The sequence below is a fragment of the Panulirus ornatus genome, chromosome 19, assembly GCF_036320965.1.
Source record: "Panulirus ornatus isolate Po-2019 chromosome 19, ASM3632096v1, whole genome shotgun sequence".
NCBI lineage: Eukaryota > Metazoa > Arthropoda > Malacostraca > Decapoda > Palinuridae > Panulirus > Panulirus ornatus.
The window spans coordinates 57,390,197-57,410,164 of record NC_092242.1 but is presented as its reverse complement, the minus strand read 5'-3'; the positions used below and the strand labels follow the sequence as shown (position 1 = coordinate 57,410,164).

The 19,968-nt window shown below is 40.4% G+C and overlaps 1 protein-coding gene across 3 annotated transcripts in view; it reads right to left on the bottom strand.

The window, feature by feature from the left end:
* hiw (MYC binding protein highwire) overlaps positions 1-19,968 on the bottom strand; it is a 443,394-nt gene that overhangs the window by 383,971 nt on the left and 39,455 nt on the right. For all 3 annotated transcript variants that reach the window (XM_071673952.1, XM_071673951.1, XM_071673953.1), the window contains exons 9-13: positions 15,929-16,093; positions 11,360-11,452; positions 3,857-3,967; positions 3,397-3,724; positions 2,950-3,117 (exon numbers count right to left, since the gene is read on the bottom strand). In XM_071673952.1, the coding sequence (XP_071530053.1) occupies positions 2,950-3,117; positions 3,397-3,724; positions 3,857-3,967; positions 11,360-11,452; positions 15,929-16,093 (865 nt within the window). The remainder of the gene's footprint in view (positions 1-2,949; positions 3,118-3,396; positions 3,725-3,856; positions 3,968-11,359; positions 11,453-15,928; positions 16,094-19,968) is intronic.

The window sequence follows — 19,968 nt, the reverse complement described above, 5'->3', positions numbered from 1 at the left end:
GAAAGAATACTTCCCATGCATTCCTCACGTGTCGGAGAAGGCAACTAAAGGGGACGGGAGCGGGAGGCCAGAAACCCTCCCCTCCTAGTATTTTGACTTTCTAAAAGGGGAAACAGAAGAAGGAGTCACGTGGGGAGTGCTCATCCTCCTCGAAGGCTCAGACTTGGGTGTATAAATGTGTGTGGATGTAACCAAGATGAGAAAAAAGGAGAGATACGTAGTATGTTTGAGGAAAGGAACCTGGATGTTTTGGCTCTGAGTGAAATGAAGCTCAAGAGTAAAGGGAAAGAGTGGTTTGGGAATGTCTGGGGAGTAAAGTCAGGGGTTAGTGAGAGGACAAGAGCAAGGGAAGGCGTAGCACTACTCCTGAAACAGGAGTGGTGGGAGTATGTGATAGAGTGTAAGAAAGTAAATTCTAGATTGATATGGATAAAACTGAAAGTTGATGGAGAGAGATGGGTGATTATTGGTGCATATGCACCTGGGCATGAGAAGAAAGATCATGAGAGGCAAGTGTTTTGGGAGAAGCTGAATGAGTGTCTTAGTGGTTTTGATGCACAAGACCGGGTTATAGTGATGGGTGATTTGAATGCAAAGGTGAGTAATGTGGCAGTTGAGGGAATAATTGGTATACATGGGGTGTTCAGTGTTGTAAATGGAAATGGTGAAGAGCTTGTGGATTTGTGTGCTGAGAAAGGACTGCTGATTGGGAATACCTGGTTAAAAAGCGACATATACATAAGTATACATATGTAAATAGGAGAGATGGCCAAAGAGCGTTATTGGATTATGTGTTAATTGATAGGCGTGCGAAAGAGAGACTTTTGGATGTTAATGTGCTGAGAGGTGCAGCTGGAGGGATGTCTGATCATTATCTTGTGGAGGCGAAGGTGAAGATTTGTAGGGGTTTTCAGAAAAGAAGAGAGAATGTTGGGGTGAAGAGAGTGGTGAGAGGAAGTGAGCCTGGGAAGGAGACTTGTGTGAGGAAGTACCAGGAGAGACTGAGTACAGAAAGGAAAAAGGTGAGAGCAAAGGAGGTAAGGGGAGTGGGGGAGGAATGGGATGTATTTAGGGAAGCAGTGATGGCTCGTGCAAAAGATGCTTGTGGCATGAGAAGCGTGGGAGGTGGGTTGATTAAAAAGGGTAGTGAGTGGTGGGATGAAGAAGTAAGATTATTAGTGAAAGAGAAGAGAGAGGCATTTGGACGATTTTTGCAGGGAAAAAATGCAAATGAGTGGGAGATGTATAAAAGAAAGAGGCAGGAGTCTATTACCCTTCATTATTGCCTGGTGATAACTTCTTAATCAGCCTCCCATGTGGTACAGTGTCTAATGCTTTCTGGCAGTCCAGATAAAAATAATGTACCTTGCATTTCCCATTGTCCAATACTGAGCTCACTCTCTCTTAACATACTAAGAGGTTTGTTATGCATTACCTTCAACTCCTGAAACCATGTCGTATCTCCCTAAGGTAATTTCTCCTCAGCAGGAAGTCATCTATTTGCCTTCTGATCCAATACCTTACAGGCACACTCATCAGGGAGAGTGGTCTGTAGCTCAGTGCCTCTTACCAATCTCCTTTATTACAGAAAGGTATGACATTTGCCCTTTTCCACTCCCTTGGCACTATGACTTTCTTCATTGACATCTGGAACACTATTTCAAGATGTCTGGTGTATCTGCACAAGATACTGATGAAATTTCACCATGTGTCCTGAAGATGGAAGCAGATATGCTAAACGAACTTCTTGCAATAATGTTTGAGATGTCACGAGAGAAGGAAAAAGCTGAGGCAATGGAAATGGGCAAATCTCATATCTATCTGAAATTTTAAAAGGAGACTGGGAACAAGAACTTTACAAAAAAATGGTCTCACTGATGAGTGTGGTATGCAAGGGTCTGGTAAAGATAAATAGAAAGCAAATGGGTGAATTTCTACAGAAGTTAAATTATCTTCATGAGCGACAGTATGGTTTTAGGGAAACAAGGTCATGTGTAATAAACCTCTTAGATTTCTATAAGAGGGTGAGCTTGGGTAGATGTTGTATCTGGACTGTCAAAAAGCATATGTCAAAGTATCACATGGGATGCAGATTAAAAAGCTGGATTACCAGGCAGGAGTGATAGAAACTCCTTCCATGGATAAAGGATTATCTAAATGGATGGAAACAAAGGATGCATTTTAGTGGAACCTTCTCATAAAGAGTTGATGTTACCAGTAGGGTGCCAAAAGCTTCTAATCTGGAACCATATTCTTCTTGATCAATGTAAATTACTTGCCTGATGGTATGGACTCCTATCTGAATATGTTTAAAGATGGTGTAAAGGTCATGGTGAAAGTGAAAAGCATTGAGAATTTTCACCTTACAAGGGGACCTTGACAAACTCCAAAGCTGGTCTAGCACAAGGTTGAAAACTGAAGAGATGGAAAGAATGAAGTGAAGTAAGCTTTTAGACAAAGAAGCCTGAACATTCAGAAGGGATATGAGGCATGCATTTGGTAGAGTTAGCAGGAGTGATATGGTACACAGGAGAGTGATGTGCTGTCAGCAACATGGTGCAAAGTATATTAAGGGGTTAAGGTAAACTATGAAGCAGCTTGGAGAAAGATAGGACTCTCAATTCTTGGTAATTCACAAATGACAGCTACAGACTACATGTGTAAAAACATGTCCTTTGTTTGGTTATTCCTTGTGCTACCTTACTTAAAAAAAAAAGAAGTTAAATGACCCTGATGAATCATATTAAAAAATTTACAGTTTTAGTTTTGTCTATGCAAATACTGAAAATATATCTAAGAGCAAACTTAAAGTATATTCAGAACTTACCAAATTACTTCAGTGACAAACACTGACCACAAAATTAAGTCAAAACAGGAAATGTGATATTTGCACATAATACTTTAAATTTTCTTAGACTAAAGTCACATCAACAGTCTAACACTACATACCAGTGGTACTATCACAATGTGAAGTATCTTTGCCAAACATGTAGAGTTCCCCATCACGTGTTACAAGAGCAGATGTCCCATTATTGCAGGCACCACTCACTACAAACTGCCCATCTAACTTGATCATCTTTTTAGGCTTTACGGGCTTGGGCTGCCGACGACCTTTACCTAAGGGTCAAACAACTGTTTAAACACTGAAAGAAATAACAGTACTATACCTGAAATATACTTGAAAACAGAGTTAAAAAAAAAAGCAATAAAATTCAATAAGTTAGAGCTTACATACTTCTTCAAGGAACAAAATAAAAAAAGCAAGCCAAAAGATGAAAGTTTTGATGCATAAAAAGTATTAGAAACAGTATTTGTAGAGCCACTTACAATTTCAAGTGAGTGATATTAACAATAACATAAAACTAATATTTACAAAACTTTTTGAAAATCACTTACTAGCATCTCCATCTTCACCCCGCCGTGCTGTTCCAACAAAAAATGCTGCTCCTTCATCTGAAATGAGCACAGCATGCTGTCCTTCATGACCAACAGCTAAATGTACAATTCGTGGAGACTTAGTAATGGTGAGTTCTGGCCACCTTCCACTTGGTATAGGACTTGTTGTTGGTATATTAACACCAGCACCAACATTAGTACTGCCTGCACTCCCACCAACACTAGGGCCTACTGCACATCCACCAATGTTGCCACTTCCACTGCCACTATTGTTGCCACTGTTACCTTGTTTCATCCCAACTGATGATGCCTTTCCATTATAATAAACCTATAAGGGAATGAATACTATATTAATCATAATATCAACCAAACTAATGTAATATAAAGGAACAAACAATTGTTTGCTACCTGTTTATCATTCCCTTAATCTAAAGAAAGTTGAACATCATGAGTAACTTACCCTGCCACCAACAGTTCTAACAAGGATGAACTCCTTTCCAGCTGCCACCAACACAATGTCTTCATCAAGTCCTGCACAGAGTGTAGACTGTTGCTCAGGTCCACCCAAGATCTAGAGGCAAACAAGGATGTGAATTTATATAGCTACAAATCTCTCTCTTCATATGACTACAGAAGTCCCTTTCTTTCCACTGAGGTTGTCCCTGTAAGACCCCATGATTGGCAAGGTACAGGACTTAAGGGAAATGGGAGTTTAGGGGAAGTAACCCCTCAGATATGTACCTTACATTGTATAATTAATACTTCAGGGTTAAAAATAAGCATGCTATTCTTCAAAAGCAACATTCTTACTTTATAAAAGTACAAAGAAATTATGTAAAAAATCGCACGGTAATATGATGAAATTATATCACCACTGATGCTGTGCTCCTGTAATCCTTCAAAGCAGTCAGTCAACTTTGTCACATAAAAGGCTACCTCAACATCTACCCTAAAAACAATGCCTGTTTATAAAGCTCGTCCTGCCTCTTCCTGGAATGGTGGTCTGTCAGACTTGGCCACAAGCAGCCCAAGACAACAGGACAATTGCCCAATGCATGTTGGTGAAGCCATGGAAAACCATGGATACTCAAAACTTGATATCATGGTTGGTAAAATGGTTTGTGATACTCTAAGCACGTATACTCAAAACCATGACTGACAACCCATGGTTTGCAAGGGAGCTCTGCGCACTTTCAGGAAAGAAAATCCATTTCTACTTTGAAAGCTTTACAAATCATTCATCTCTTACTGATCAGTGTTTCAGTGCAGCAAAGAGATGTAGTTTGTATCTCCTTATAACAAACAATGCTTTACAGCTTACAACTCTCTTCCTGTATACTTACCAAGCTCTAAATATTTACCTGAATTTCAAAATTCACAGATATATCTACTTTCATTTGCTGTACAGAAATAAAACCTCGAAAAGGTGAATATAAAACCGATATTTTTGTATTTCATTAACAGTATAAATGTATTTCTCTAACAGTGATGACCATGGCATGAGCAAAACATGCCCTAATCAAAGCCATCTCGGGCAAAGGGAATAAGTAAAAGAAAAGCAGGATATCAATCAGCATTCCACAGGTGTATGCTGAAATGAATCTTACTGGAGGGAAGGTTGTATGAAAAGAGAAAACAAATGAAGGTAGACACTTCCACAGTTAGGTGTTTATGGAAAGGAGGGATCTACTATAATAGCTAATCCTTGTGTGGCTGCTCTCCACACAGAAACTGTGGGAAGCAGCAGCCACACATATACCATGGGTCCAAACTGTAGGGGTGGGGACACATGACAGCTCATGAGAACAATGGCCAAAATTATGCCTACAGATGAGATACAGAGCAGATACACTGTAGATGAAGAGAGGTAATGCCAGAAGAAATAATGAGACGGAAGGCTTCTGATTCCACTTTAGCATAGAGATGTGGAGGATGAATCACACCAAATGTGTGAACAGCACTCCATACTTGAGTAAATAAAACCCTTATAAAAATGAAACAGCTGCTCACAAGAAAAATAATTACAGCACCTATAAAACACTCCCAGTTTCTCAGAAGCATATTTTAAGATGTTGATTAAATGGGGTTTTCCAGGATAAAGTAGAGGATACAGATGTGCCCAACATGTTTATGTTATCAGTAGGCTGAATTGTGGTGTTCCTAAGTTAAACAACAAGAATGAATGATTCCTAGACAGAGATATAAATGGATTTTTGTTTTTCATATCTGATTGTAATTTCTTGTGCTTAGCAAGGTAGTGCAACAAACAGACAAAGAAAGGCCACATCTGCCTGCATCCGTACTCTAGCTGTCATGTGTAATGAACTGAAACCACAGCCCCCTATCCACAATCAGGCCCTCCAAAGCTTTCCATGGGTTACCCGGGATGCTTCACATGCCATGGTTCAACCCAATGACAGCATGTTAATCCCAATATACCACACTGTTCCAATTCACTCTCCCATGTATGCCTTTCACCCTCCTGCATATTCAAGCCCCGAACGCTCAAAATCTTTTTCACTCTATCCTTCCTTCTCCATTTTGGTCTCCCCATTCTCCATGTCCCCCCCCCCCCCCCCTTCTAACACATATATCCTCTGTCAACCTTTCCTCACTTATTCTCTCCAAATGTCCAAAACATTTCAGCACACCCTTGTCTGGTCTCTCAACCACACTCTTTTTATCACTACACATCTCTCTTACTCTTTTATTAGTTACTTAATCAAATCACCTCACACCACAAACTGTCCTCAAACATTTCCTTTCCAACATATCCACACTCCTTCACATAGTCTCATCTGTAGCCCATGCCATGCCTCACATCCATATAATATTACTGAGACTACTATTCTTACAAACATATCAATTTTTACTCTCCCTGATAATGTTCTCTCTTTCCCCACATTCTTCAGTGCTCCCAGAACCTTCACACCTACCTAACCCTATGACTCAATTCCATTTTTGTGGTTTCATCAGCAGCCATGTCCACTCCAAGGTATCTAAATCACTTCACTTCTTCCAAGTTTTCTATAAACCTGTCCCTCGACACTACTAAACCTGATGACCTTGCTTTTGTTAACACTCACTCTCAACTTTCTCCTTTCACACACTTCCAAATTCAATCACCAACTTCTGTTTCCCACTTAAATCTGCCACCAGTGCTGCATCATCAGCAACCAACTACCTCACTTCCCAAGCCCTCTCATTCCCCCACAAGCTGCAAACCCACTTCTCTCTCCAAGACTCTTGCATTTACCTCCCAAACCATCCAATCCACAAACAAACTGAAGAACCAAGCTGACAACACACACCCAAGCCACAAAAGGCATCTCTATCAACCCTATCATATGGTTTCTCCAGATCCAAAAATGCCAAATACATATCAATCTCTTTTTCCAAGAATTTCTCACACACACTCTATAAAGCAAACACCTGATCCACGCATCCTCTGCCACTTCTGAAACCACTTGGCTCCTCCCCAGTCTGATGCTCTGTACATGCTTTCACCCTCTCAATCAATACCCTCCAATATATCTTACCAGGTATACTCAACAAACTTACACCTCTGTCATTCAAACACTCACATTTAACCCTCTTGCCTTCATACAATGGCACTGTACATGCATTCTGCCAATCCTCAGGCATCCCACTGTGATCCATACATATACTGAAAATCCTCACCAACCAATCAACAACACAGTCACCTTCTTTCTTAATAAATTCAACAGCAATGCCATACGTTCCAACTGGCATGCCACATCTCATCTTAAGCAATGCTCTCACTGCCTCTTTTCTCTTAACCAAGCTACTCTCCATGACTCTCACTCCACATATCACCTGAACCAAACACCCTATATCTACCACTGTCATCAAACACATTCAACAGTCCTTCAAAATACTCACTCCATCTCCTCCTCACTTTATCACTATCTTTTTTTTTTTATGTTGAAGGCTCAAATCATGGACAAAAGTCCACATCAAGGCTGGGCCTTAATTGAAATATAGAGAGAATTATAAAAGGAAAAAGAAAAGGTAATGCCTTTATGAATTTTGGAGGAAGTGAAAAACTTGTCTTTTAAAATATGCCACGTTGAAGTTATTGGAAAAGACATGATAAGGTACAGAGTTCCAAAACTTCGATGTGTTGGGACAGAAGCAGTTATCATAGTGGCCCATCCTTGAGTTGCTGATGGCCAGACAGTAATCATGTGATGCAACAGCTTACCGAGTATTGCGTGGTCTATCTATTGTCGGGGGCACACAAGCAGCCAGCTCTAAGGAGCAAAAACCCAAAGTAATACCTACAGAAGAGGAAAAGTGAACAATTAAGGCATAGGGGAAGAGGGTCCAGTCTGGTTAGCCTAAGAAAGTTTATAAGTCAGACCACTCTCGACTCAACTCTGTCAAATAAGGATGCAGAGCTACAACCATCCCAGATGTGAGAGCAGTACTCAATACAAGGACGAACTAGTTATCACTTCCCCTTTTGCCCTCTTCAGCAATGTTCCCATTTGTTCTCTTTATCTTTCACACATTTACAACCTTCCAAAACACTATTCTATTACTATCAAATCTAACTCTACCTATAAATGGAAGACAGGGTTTACAGAGCATTATCATTGACAATGATGAAATTACAGAGGTACATCAGAATTATATTCTAACACAAATATTCTACACGATTTAGCTATCATACAGGCTCAAGAGAGCTTTGACTCATAGTTCTGAATAACAAAGCTATCAAACACTAAACAGCCATGTGCATATTAAACCATCACATAACACAATGCTCTCTTAAATCACTTAATATGCTGTGTGTGTTTTGGAATAAACTGTGAATAGTAAAATGAAAACCTAAATTAGTAAAAATTACACCTTTGTAAGGCAGTAAATTCTACAGAAGTCTATGATGATAGTTAAGCCTGCCAAGTAAACACTAGAAAGAAACAATACTCAGAAATCCAACCTGAATGCAGACTACAACATACTTCTAAGGAACTATCCTATTTGGGATAATGAAAACAGTTTTGTTAAATTACTTTGTAAATACATACTTTTACATACTTTCACAAAGAACAAAGTCCAGAAAGAATATGTCTCTGTTATTTAGGGGTAACCAGTTTTTGTCTTTTCTCTATCAAAACTTAGGAGAAATGATATATTTTCGCTTCATATGCTTAGTAGTCAAACAAACCAAGAGCTCCTTCCAAAGGGCTCCAGTAGCTTTAAGGCTGCATGGACTTCAGAAACAGAGATATGATGGACACCTTTGGAGTAAGAAATTCCTTAGTGGGATTTTACAGTCCCGTGATGATATAACCATGCCGAAAGTGAAATATCACTTACGGATGTAAATACATGCAGAAGTCTTCTAATACCCTTGTTTTATATATGCAAATTTCAACAGTTTACATTATCACCTATCAAAAAAAATTCTAATATGGAACTAGACATTGGACTACATACTAATTGATAGACGTGCAAACAGACTTCTGGACGTCAATGTGTTGAGAAGGGCTGCTAGTGGGATGTCTGACCATTATCTGGTGGAAGCAAAGGTGAAGATTTGTAAAGGATTTTGGAAAAAGAGGAAATGTTATGAGTGAGAAGAGAGGGCAAAAGTAAGTGAGCTTAGAAAAGTAACTTGTGTGAAGAAATACCATGAGTGACTGAGAGTAGAATGGCAAAAGGTGAGAGCAAATGAAGCTAAGAGAGTGGGTGAGGAATAGGAAGCATTTAAGGAAGAAGTACTGGCATGTGTGAGAGAAGCATGTGGCATGCATAAGGTGGGAGGTGGGCAGGTATGAAAGAGTAGTAAGTGCTGGATGATGAAGAAAAGTGGATGTAATTGGGACATGTGCATAAAAAGCAGCAGGAGGTCAAGGTGCAAGGGATGAAAAAGAGGGCAAATATGAGTTGGGGTTGGTGAGTATCAGTAAACTTTAGGAAGAGTAAGAAGAGTTTTGGAAGGAGGTTATCAGTTTAGGAAAACACAATAGAACAAATGGGAACATCAGTGAGGAGGGCATCAGGGGAAGTGATAACAGAATGATATGAAGTAGATATTCTAAAGGACTGTAAATGCGATGAACCATAGGGTGGCAAATGCAGGGTGCTGGGAAGGTACATACAGTGAGATACAGTGAGAGAGTCATGGAGAGTGGTTTGATGAAGAAAGAAGAGGAGGAAAATGCTTTGTGTACAATGAAATGTGACAAGGAGATGGAGTGGACAGTATTGCAGATGAGTTTCTTAAGAAAGGGGGTGATTGTGTTTTGTTGACTGATTGCCGAGGCCACCAGCCACCCCTATGAGGAAGTTTCCATTGGAAATGGTGTCACAGATATAGAGATTTAGATAGATTAGTCAGGACTTTCACTGAATGTACGGATCATGGTGATGTGACTGAGGATTGGCAGAATGCATGTATAATGCCACTGTATAAAGACGAGAGAAATAAAGGAGAGTGTTCAAACTAGAGAGATACAAGTCTGCCGGTTGTACATGGTAAGATGTATAGGGAAGTATTGATTGAGAGGGGGAAGGCATGTGTAGTGCATCAGATTGGGGAGGAACAATATAGTTTTAGAAGTGGTACTGGAAGTGTGGTTCAGGTGTCTGCTTTAAAATATGAGTGTGAGAAATACTAAGACAAAGGGAAGGATGTGGATGTGGCATTTATAAATCTGGAGAAAGCATATGTTAAGGCTGGTAAAGATGCCTTGTGGAAGGTCATAAAAATATATGGAGTGGGAGGAAAGCTGCCAGAAGCAGAGAAATTTTTAGCAAAGGTGTAAGGAATGTGTGTAAACAGGAAGAGAGAAGAGAGGTGAAGCCTGGCCTAAGGCATGGGTGTGACGTCACCATGGCTGTTTATTTTGTTTATGGAAAGGGCAATAACAGGTAAATGCATGAATTTTGGAGAGAGGTTTGAGAAAGCAGTCTATAAGAGATGAGTAAGGTATGGGAAGTCAGCTGTTTGCTGATAATATAGCACAGGTTGCAGATTAAAGTGAGAAATTGTAGAAGTAGGTGTCTGAGAAGAGGAAGTTGAGAGTAAATGCAAATAAAAGCAAGGTTATTAGGTTCAGCAGGTTAGAGGGACAGTTCAGTTTGAGTGTGAGTTTGAAAGAGAAAATTTGGAAGAAGTGAAATGCTTTTAAACACCTCATAGTGAGCATGGCAGTAAATAAATCCATGGCAGTGAAAATGAGTCACATGGTGGGTAAAGGGGGCAAAGGTTTTGGGAGCATTGAAAATGTGTGGAAGGGGAGGTTGTTATCTATGATGAAAATGGGTATGTTTGAATGTATACTGTCTTAACAATGTTGTACAGATACAAGGCATGTGTTATAGATGAGGATGTGTGGAGGAGGTTGGATGTGAGGGAAATATGTTTGAAGACAATATGTGGCATGAAGCAGTGTCATTGAGTAAGAGAGAAAAGGGTAAAAGAGAGGAATGGAAATAAGAAGAGTATGGTTAAAAGAGCTGAAGAGGGTGTGCTGAAATGGTTTGAACACAGAGAAAGAATGAATGAGGAGAGATTGACAAAGAGGATATATGTGTCAGAGGTGGTATTGAGGACAAGAAGAGGGAGACCTATTTGGAGATTCAGAGATGGAGTGAAAAACATTTTGTGTGACTGGGGCCTGAACATGCAGGAGGATGAGAAATATGCTTGGGAAGAACACAATTGGAATGATATGATATAAAGGGGTCAGTGTACTGCAAAAAACATGTGAAATGGTTGGAGGCAATTATGGAGAGGTCTGTGGGGCCTGGTTATGGAAAGGAGGCTGTGGTTTTCATATACTGCACACGAAAGCTACAGAATGAATGTGAGTGAAAGCAGCCTTATCTTCATCTGTTCCTGAAACTACCTCACTAATGTGGGAAATGGCAAACAAGTACAAAAGAATGAAGGATCAACTAAACATAAGTAATTGTAAATCTATCTCACCTGTATACACCTCACTGCCAAGCTGAGACTTAGTTCATTTACAAGAGGCATGGGTTTGACAAGGGGATTGTATGTTCTAACCACGAACCCATCCTGAAATATAATATATAAGCATATTAGTTCCTTTTAAAAACATCACTTTCTTGTCCTTTTCAGATATACATGAGGAAATATATACATATATCATGACTCACTGGGGAAAGGAAGAAGACTATCTACCTATCTATCAGTGCTTATGAAAAGATTTTGTGATGAAGCAAGGGTAGTGCACACCACTCACCCCATATGCAATCTGTTCATATAGAGTACTGTCATTTTCTCCTGCCAAATGCATTTCATGAATGTCAACTTTGAGTTCACCTAGAAGAGTTTCCAGCAAATGCAGAAAATGGCAATCAAACATAATGATAATAGTATTCTTTTTTTATTATTATACTTTGACGCTGTCTCCTGCATCAGCGAGGAAGCACAAGGAAACAGACGAAAGAATGGCCCAACCCACACACACACACACATGTATACACATAAACCCCCACATATGCACATATTTTCTATTATTATTATACTTTGTCGCTGTCTCCCGCGTTACATGCACATGTATATACATACATGTCCACATGCACACATATACATACCTATAAATTTCAACGTAAACATATAAATACACATGTACATAATTCATACTTGCTGCCTTTATTCATTCCCGTCGCCACCCTGCCACACATGAAATGACATCCCCTTCCCCCCGCACATGTGCGAGGTAGCACTAGGAAAAGAAATCAAAGGCCACATTTGTTCACACTCAGTGAAACCACAGCTCCCTTTCCACATCCAGGCCCCACAAAACTTTCCATGGTTTACCCCAGACACTTCACATGCCCTGGTTCAATACATTGACAGCACATCAACCCCGATATACCACATCATTCTAATTCACTCTATTCCTTGCACATCTTTCACCCTCCTGCATGTTCAGGCCCTGATTGCTCAAAATCTTTTTTACTCCATCCTTACAAATCCAATTTGGTCTCCCACTTCTCCTAAGTCCCTCCACCTCTGACACATATATCCTCTTTTGTCAATCTTTCCTCACTCATTCTCTCCATGTGACCAAACAATTTCAATACACCCTCTTCTGCTCTCTCAACCACACACTTTTTATTACTACACATCTCTCTTACCCTTTCATTACTTAATCTATCAAACCACCTCACACCACATTGTCCTCAAACATCTCATTTCCAACACATCTACCCTCCTCCGCACATCCCTATCTATACCCCAAGCCTCACAACCATATAACATTGATGGAACCACTAGTCCTTCAAACATGCCCATTTTTGCTTTCCAAGATAACGTTTTTGCCTTCCACACATTCTTCAACGCTCCTAGAACCTTCACCCCCTCCCCCAATATGTGACTCACTTCTGCTTCCATGGCTCCATCCACTGCTAAATCCACTCCCAGATATCTAAAACACTTCACTTCCTCCAATTTTTCTCCACTCAAAATTACCTCCCAATAAACTTGTCCCTCAACCCTACTGAACCTAATAACCTTGCTCTTAAGTCACATTCACTCTCAGCTTTCTTCTTTCACACACCTTACCAAGTTCAGTCACCAGCTTCTGCAGTTTCTCACCTGAATCAGCCACCAGCACTTTATCATCAGCGAACAACAACTCACTTCCCAAGCCCTCTAATCCACAACAGACTGCATACCTGCCCCTCTCTCCATAACTCTTGCATTCACCTCCCTAACCACCCCATCCATAAATAAATCAAACAACCATGGAAACATCACACATCCCTGCTGCGAACCAACATTCACTGGGAACCAATCACTCTCCTCTTCCTACTCGTACAATGCCTTACATCATTGGTATAAACTTTTCACTGCTTCCAGCAACTTACCTCCCACACCATATACAAAGCATCTCTATCAACCCTATCATATGCCTTCTCCAGATCCATAAATGCTATATACAAATACATTTGTTTTTCTAAGTATTTCTCACACACATTCTTCAAAGCAAACACCTGAACCACACATCCTCTACCACTTCTAAAACCACACTGCTCTTCCCTAAGCTGATGCTCTATACATGCCTTCACCTTCTCAATCAATACCCTCTCATATAATTTCCCTGGAATACTCAACAAACTTATGCCTCTGTAGTTTGAACACTCACTTTTATCCCCTTTGTCTTTGTACAATGGCACTATGCATGCATTTTGCCAATCCTAAGGCACTTTACCATGATCCATACATACAATGAATATCCTTACCAACCAATCCACAACACAGTCACCCCACCCTTTTCAATAAATTCTACTGAAATACCATGCAAACCCACCACCTTGCCGCATTTCATCTTCTCCAAAGCTTTCACTACCTCTTCTCTCTTAACCAAACCATTCTCCCTGACCTTCTCACTTGGCACAACACCCCAACCAAAGCAACCTGCATCTGCCACTCTATCATCAAACACATTCAACAAATGCTTCAAAATAATCACTCCTTCTCCTTCTCACTTCATCACTACCTCATTACTTCCCCACTTAACCCCTTCATTGATGTTACCATTTGTTCTCCAGCCCTATGCATATTACTTACCTCCTTCTAAAACATCTTTTTATTTTCCCTACAGTTTAATGATACTCTCTCACCACAACTCTCATTTGTCCTCTTTTTCAACTATGCACCTTTCTCTTGACCTCCTGCCACTTTCTTTTATAAATCTCCCAGTCATTTGCACTCCTTCCTTACAAGTATCATCAAAACACCTCTCTTTACTCTTTCACTAACAACTTTACTTCTTCATCACACCAGCTCCCTTTCCACATCCAGGCCCCACAAAACTTTCCATCGTTTACCCCAGACGCTTCACATGCCCTGGTTCAATCCATTGACAGCACGTTGACCCCGGTATGCCATATTGTTCCAGTTCACTCTATTCCTTGCACGCCTTTGACCCTCCTGCATGTTCAGGCCTATGGATTGAACCAGGGCATGTGAAGCGTCTGGGGTAAACCATGGAAAGTTTTGTGGGGCCTGGGTGTCGAAAGGGAGTCGTGGTTTCAGTGTATTACACATGACAGCTAGAGACTGAGTGTGAACGAATGTGGCCTTTGTTGTCTTTTTCTAGTGTTACCTCATGCACACAGGGGAGGGGGGTTGTCATTTCATGTGTGGTGGGGTGGCAACAGGAATGGATGAAGGTAGCAAGTATGAATATGTACATGTGTACGTATGTATAAGTCTGTGCATGTATGTATACATTGAAATGTATAGGTATGTATATGTGCATATGTAGGCGTTTATGTAAATACATGTGTATGTGGGTGGGTTGGGTCATTCTTTCATCTGTTTCTTTGCGCTACCTTGCTAACGCGGGAGACAGCGACTAAGTATAATTATAATATTGATAATAATGTATGTATATGTGGGTGTATGGGTGTTTATGTATATATGTGTATATGAGTGGATGGGCCGTTCTTCGTCTATTTCCTGGAGCCACCTCATTGATGTGGGATATGGCAATCAAGTATAATAAAAAGAATAATTAAAAATAAACATATATATTGTCCACTGACTTAAAATCTGACTGATTGAATGGCTGTCAAGAGGAGGGAAGAATAGTAAAATTAATAATGAGAATTCCAGGATATTAATCTATGAATGGTAGATAGCAGCTGGTAGGCAGCTAACAACTGGGGAGGTACACTATCAGTGTTACCCGCCTTGGTATTGGGAGGGTTAGTGAAGGCTGTGTAGTGGGCCAGCCCTTCAGTGGTTGTCAAGTTGCACTCTTCTGGCCCAGGTAGCCATCTCCTCTTTCTGCCTCACCCACATATGGACTACTGGCACTGTCCACAAATACACAACCTCTCCCTGTCATACATAACACCTGAAAACACTTTACTGAAATGGCTTGTTCTTCATAGCTCTAGATTTTCCAGCAGCAATCACTATGCGCTAGCCCTGCTTTTTGGCAAACTGGTAGGAGCAATAGATAAAAGTAGGTGGTAGGAACATCTAGGCAGGAGCATTAGGGAGATACATTGGATAGAAGTAAAGGGTAGGAACATTAGGCAGGAGCCTCTACAAACAATGTGCGAGAGATGCCCTCTGCCAGTGGCCTTTTAAGGGTGAGGCATTAAAGGCTAAGAAGCAGCAGTGGAGTTCACTAGTTATGGAGACTCTACTGCCGTGGCCACCCCCTGAAGGAGTGTCAGTTGCGAACAAACATCAGAGATAAAAACAAATACATAGAAATATAATCTATGAATGGTCACTTCATAGGTCAGTTGTTAGATGATTGGGGGGGTGTTTCTGACAAATTCTAGCATGCTACCGTCCGACAGAGATTACCTGGATGGTAAGGCTCAGTCTATAAAAAGGACTGTCACAACTCAAAGTAACACTCTCTTCATCTAAACTGCCTTCTTCCACCTCACTTCTCTCTCATCCAAACATTTCGCCTGTCGCACAAATATCTTTAAATATCCCTCACACCACATTTATTTGTTTTGCAATGAACTACAAAAAATATTCTAATATGCATACTTCTCTATCAGGTGTGATATGCCCAATGCTAATTCCATCGCTGAAAGGCAATCCTCGAGACCATCCAGGGGCTGAACACTGGTACACTTCAGACACCTTTAGCACCTCACGGTCAATAACTACCAGCTCACCATTACTTCCTTCTGGTCTATAAAAGACATCACCCTGCAAAAAGTAACACATGCATTATATAATGGATTAATAATAAAAATCCAAACTCACATAAAGAACCAACAGGTAAATGCAAAACTTTTCTATATGCTATACTATAACAATCATACCTTTTCAGAACTATCTATTGATGCAACTATTTCAACCTACATTTACCATGGACTTTAATCTTAACTTCTTTTTCATGTTACAACACCAACTCACTTCTCATATACTTATTTTTTACAATTCTTCTAAATGCAATGGCACTTACAATATTCATTTATTTTTAAGCCACTCTTCACAACCAGCTAGTATTCATCTATAAGCTACTAAGCATACTCATAGAAGAAACTATAAAACCTCCAAAAATGGACACTGATAGTGCAAACAGCAATGACAAACAAGAGGAACAAGATGATAGAAACAATCATTGAGAAGTGTCAGACTATCAGATTCCCAGTACTGTACCTCTAAAGGGATTATAAATGGGAAACAAGGTAGTATGAATATGATACCAAAGGGGAAGGGCGACATATCTAACTGAAGAAGGAACTGAGGAAGAAGAAATCTCAAAAGGAAAAAGTATAATGAACTGTGATTAATGTAGAATTAAAATCATGCAGGCTCAATGAGAGGAAAATCCAAATTTGGCTGAATATGTGGAAATAAGCTGATAGTGCAAACAGCAATGACAAACAAGAGGAACAAGATGATAGAAACAATCATTGAGAAGTGTCAGACTATCAGATTCCAAGTACTGTACCTCTAAAGGGATTATAAATGGGAAACAAGGTAGTATGAATATGATACCAAAGGGGAAGGGCGACATATCTAACTGAAGAAGGAACTGAGGAAGAAGAAATCTCAAAAGGAAAAAGTATAATGAACTGTGATTAATGTAGAATTAAAATCATGCAGGCTCAATGAGAGGAAAATCCAAATTTGGCTGAATATGTGAAATAAGTATCCCTGGGGATAGGGGATTAAGAATACTTCCCACGTATTCCCTGCGTGTCGTAGAAGGCGACTAAAAGGGGAGGGAGCGGGGGGCTGGAAATCCTCCCCTCTCGTTTTTTTTTTTTTTTTTTTTTAATTTTCCAAAAGAAGGAACAGAGAATTGGGCCAGGTGAGGGTATTCCCTCAAGGGCCCAGTCCTCTGTTCTTAATGCTACCTCGCTAATGCGGGAAATGGCGAATAGTTTAAAAGAAAAGAAAGATGTGGAAATAAGCATCCAATGCTATGAACCATGGATTACTATGGCCAAAGCATGGAACAAAATTCAAAAGGTCCCTTTGTATATGTGAATAAAGAGCAAAAAATTGGAGATTGGACAATATCATTCAAGGAATTATTACGAAAATGACCACAAGAAATCAGCAAAATATTGATCAACATAACTAACTCGAAACTAACAGATCTGCACAACAGCACAAAAAAGAGAGACGTTTTCCTGATGCTACCTTGCTAAAGCTGGGGGTAGTGATGCTGTTTCCTGTGGGGTAGAGTGGAGCTAGGAATGGACTGAAGGCAAGCAAGTATGAATATGTACTCACATGTGTAAACATGTATAGGTCTGTGTATATGTATGTACATGATAATATGTATATGTATGTGTATGACTCATGGTGAGGTGCCTGAGGATTCGCGGAATGCGTGCATAGTGCCATTGTACAAAGGCAAAGGGGATAAGAGTGAGTGCTCAAATTACAGAGGTATAAGTTTGTTGAGTATTCCTGGTAAATTATATGGGAGGGTATTGATTGAGAGGGTGAAGGCATGTACAGAGCATCAGAGTGGGGAAGAGCAGTGTGGTTTCAGAAGTGGTAGATGATGTGTGGATCAGGTGTTTGCTTTGAAGAATGTATGTGAGAAATACTTAGAAAAGCAAATGGATTTGTACGTAGCATTTATGGATCTGGAGAAGGCATATGATAGAGTTGATAGAGATGCTCTGTGGAAGGTATTAAGAATATATGGAGTGGGAGGCAAGTTGTTAGAAGCAGTGAAAAGTTTTTATCAAGGATGTAAGGCATGTGTACGTGTAGGAAGAGAGGAAAGTGATTGGTTCTCAGTGAATGTAGGTTTGCGGCACAGGTGTGTGATGTCTCCATGGTTGTTTAATTTGTTTATGGATGGGGTTGTTAGGGAGGTGAATGCAAGAGTTTTGGAAAGAGGGGCAAGTATGAAGTCTGTTGGGATGAGAGAACTTGGGAAGTGAGTCAGTTGTTGTTCGCTGATGACACAGCGCTGGTGGCTGATTCATGTGAGAAACTGCAGAAGCTGGTGACTGAGTTTGGTAAAGTGTGTGAAAGAAGAAAGTTAAGAGTAAATGTGAATAAGAGCAAGGTTATTAGGTACAGTAGGGTTGAGGGTCAAGTCAACTGGGAAGTAAGTTTGAATGGAGAAAAACTGGAGGAAGTAAAGTGTTTTAGATATCTGGCAGTGGATCTGGCAGCGGATGGAACCATGGAAGCGGAAGTGGATCATAGGGTGGGGGAGGGGGCGAAAATCCTGGGAGCCTTGAAGAATGTGTGGAAGTCGAGAACATTATCTCGGAAAGCAAAAATGGGTATGTTTGAAGGAATAGTGGTTCCAACAATGTTGTATGGTTGCGAGGCGTGGGCTATGGATAGAGTTGTGAACAGGAGGGTGGATGTGCTGGAAATGAGATGTTTGAGGACAATGTGTGGTGTGAGGTGGTTTGATCGAGTAAGTAACGTAAGGGTAAGAGAGATGTGTGGAAATAAAAAGAGCGTGGTTGAGAGAGCAGAGGAGGGTGTTTTGAAATGGTTTGGGCACATGGAGAGAATGAGTGAGGAAAGATTGACCAAGAGGATATATGTGTCGGAGGTGGAGGGAACGAGGAGAAGTGGGAGACCAAATTGGAGGTGGAAAGATGGAGTGAAAAAGATTTTATGTGATCGGGGCCTGAACATGCAGGAGGGTGAAAGGAGGGCAAGGAATAGAGTGAATTGGATCGATGTGGTATACCGGGGTTGACGTGCTGTCAGTGGATTGAATCAGGGCATGTGAAGCGTCTGGGGTAAACCATGGAAAGCTGTGTAGGTATGTATATTTGCGTGTGTGGACATATGTATATACATGTGTATGGGGGTGGGTTGGGCCATTTCTTTCATCTGTTTCCTTGTGCTACCTTGCAAACGCAGGAGACAGCGACAAAGCAAAAAAAAAAAAAAAAAATGTACATGTACGTGTATTTTAACTTTCTAAAATGGGGAACAGAAGAAGGAGTCATGCGGGGAGTGCTCATCCTCCTCAAAGGCTCAGATTGGGGTGTCTAAATGTGTGTGGATGTAACAAAAATGAGAAAAAAAGGAGAGACAGGAAATATATTTGAGGAAAGGAATGTGGATGTTTTGGCTCTGAGTGAAACGAAGCTCAAGGGTAAAGGTGAAGAGTGGTTTGGGAATGTCTTGGGAGTAAAGTCAGGGGTTGGTGAAAGGACAAGAGCAAAGGAATGAGTAGCACTACTACAGAAGCAGGAGTTGTGGGAGTATGTGATAGATTATAAGAAAGCAAACTCTATATTGATAAGGGTAAAACTGAAAGTGGATGCAGAGACTGGTGATTACTGGTACTTATGCACCTGGTCATGAGAAGAAAGATCATGAGAGGCAAGTGTTTTGGGAGCAGCTGAGTGAGTGTGTTAGCAGCTTTGATGCATGAGACTTGGTTATAGTGAAGGGTGATTTGAATGCAAAGGTAAGTAATGTGGTAGTTGAGGGTATAATTGGTGTACATGAGATGTTCAGTATTGTAAATGGAAATGGTGAAGAGCTTGTAGATTTGTGTGCTGAAAAAGGACCAGTGATTGGGAACACCTGGTGTAAAAAGAGATATACATAAGTATAAATACGTAGGTAGG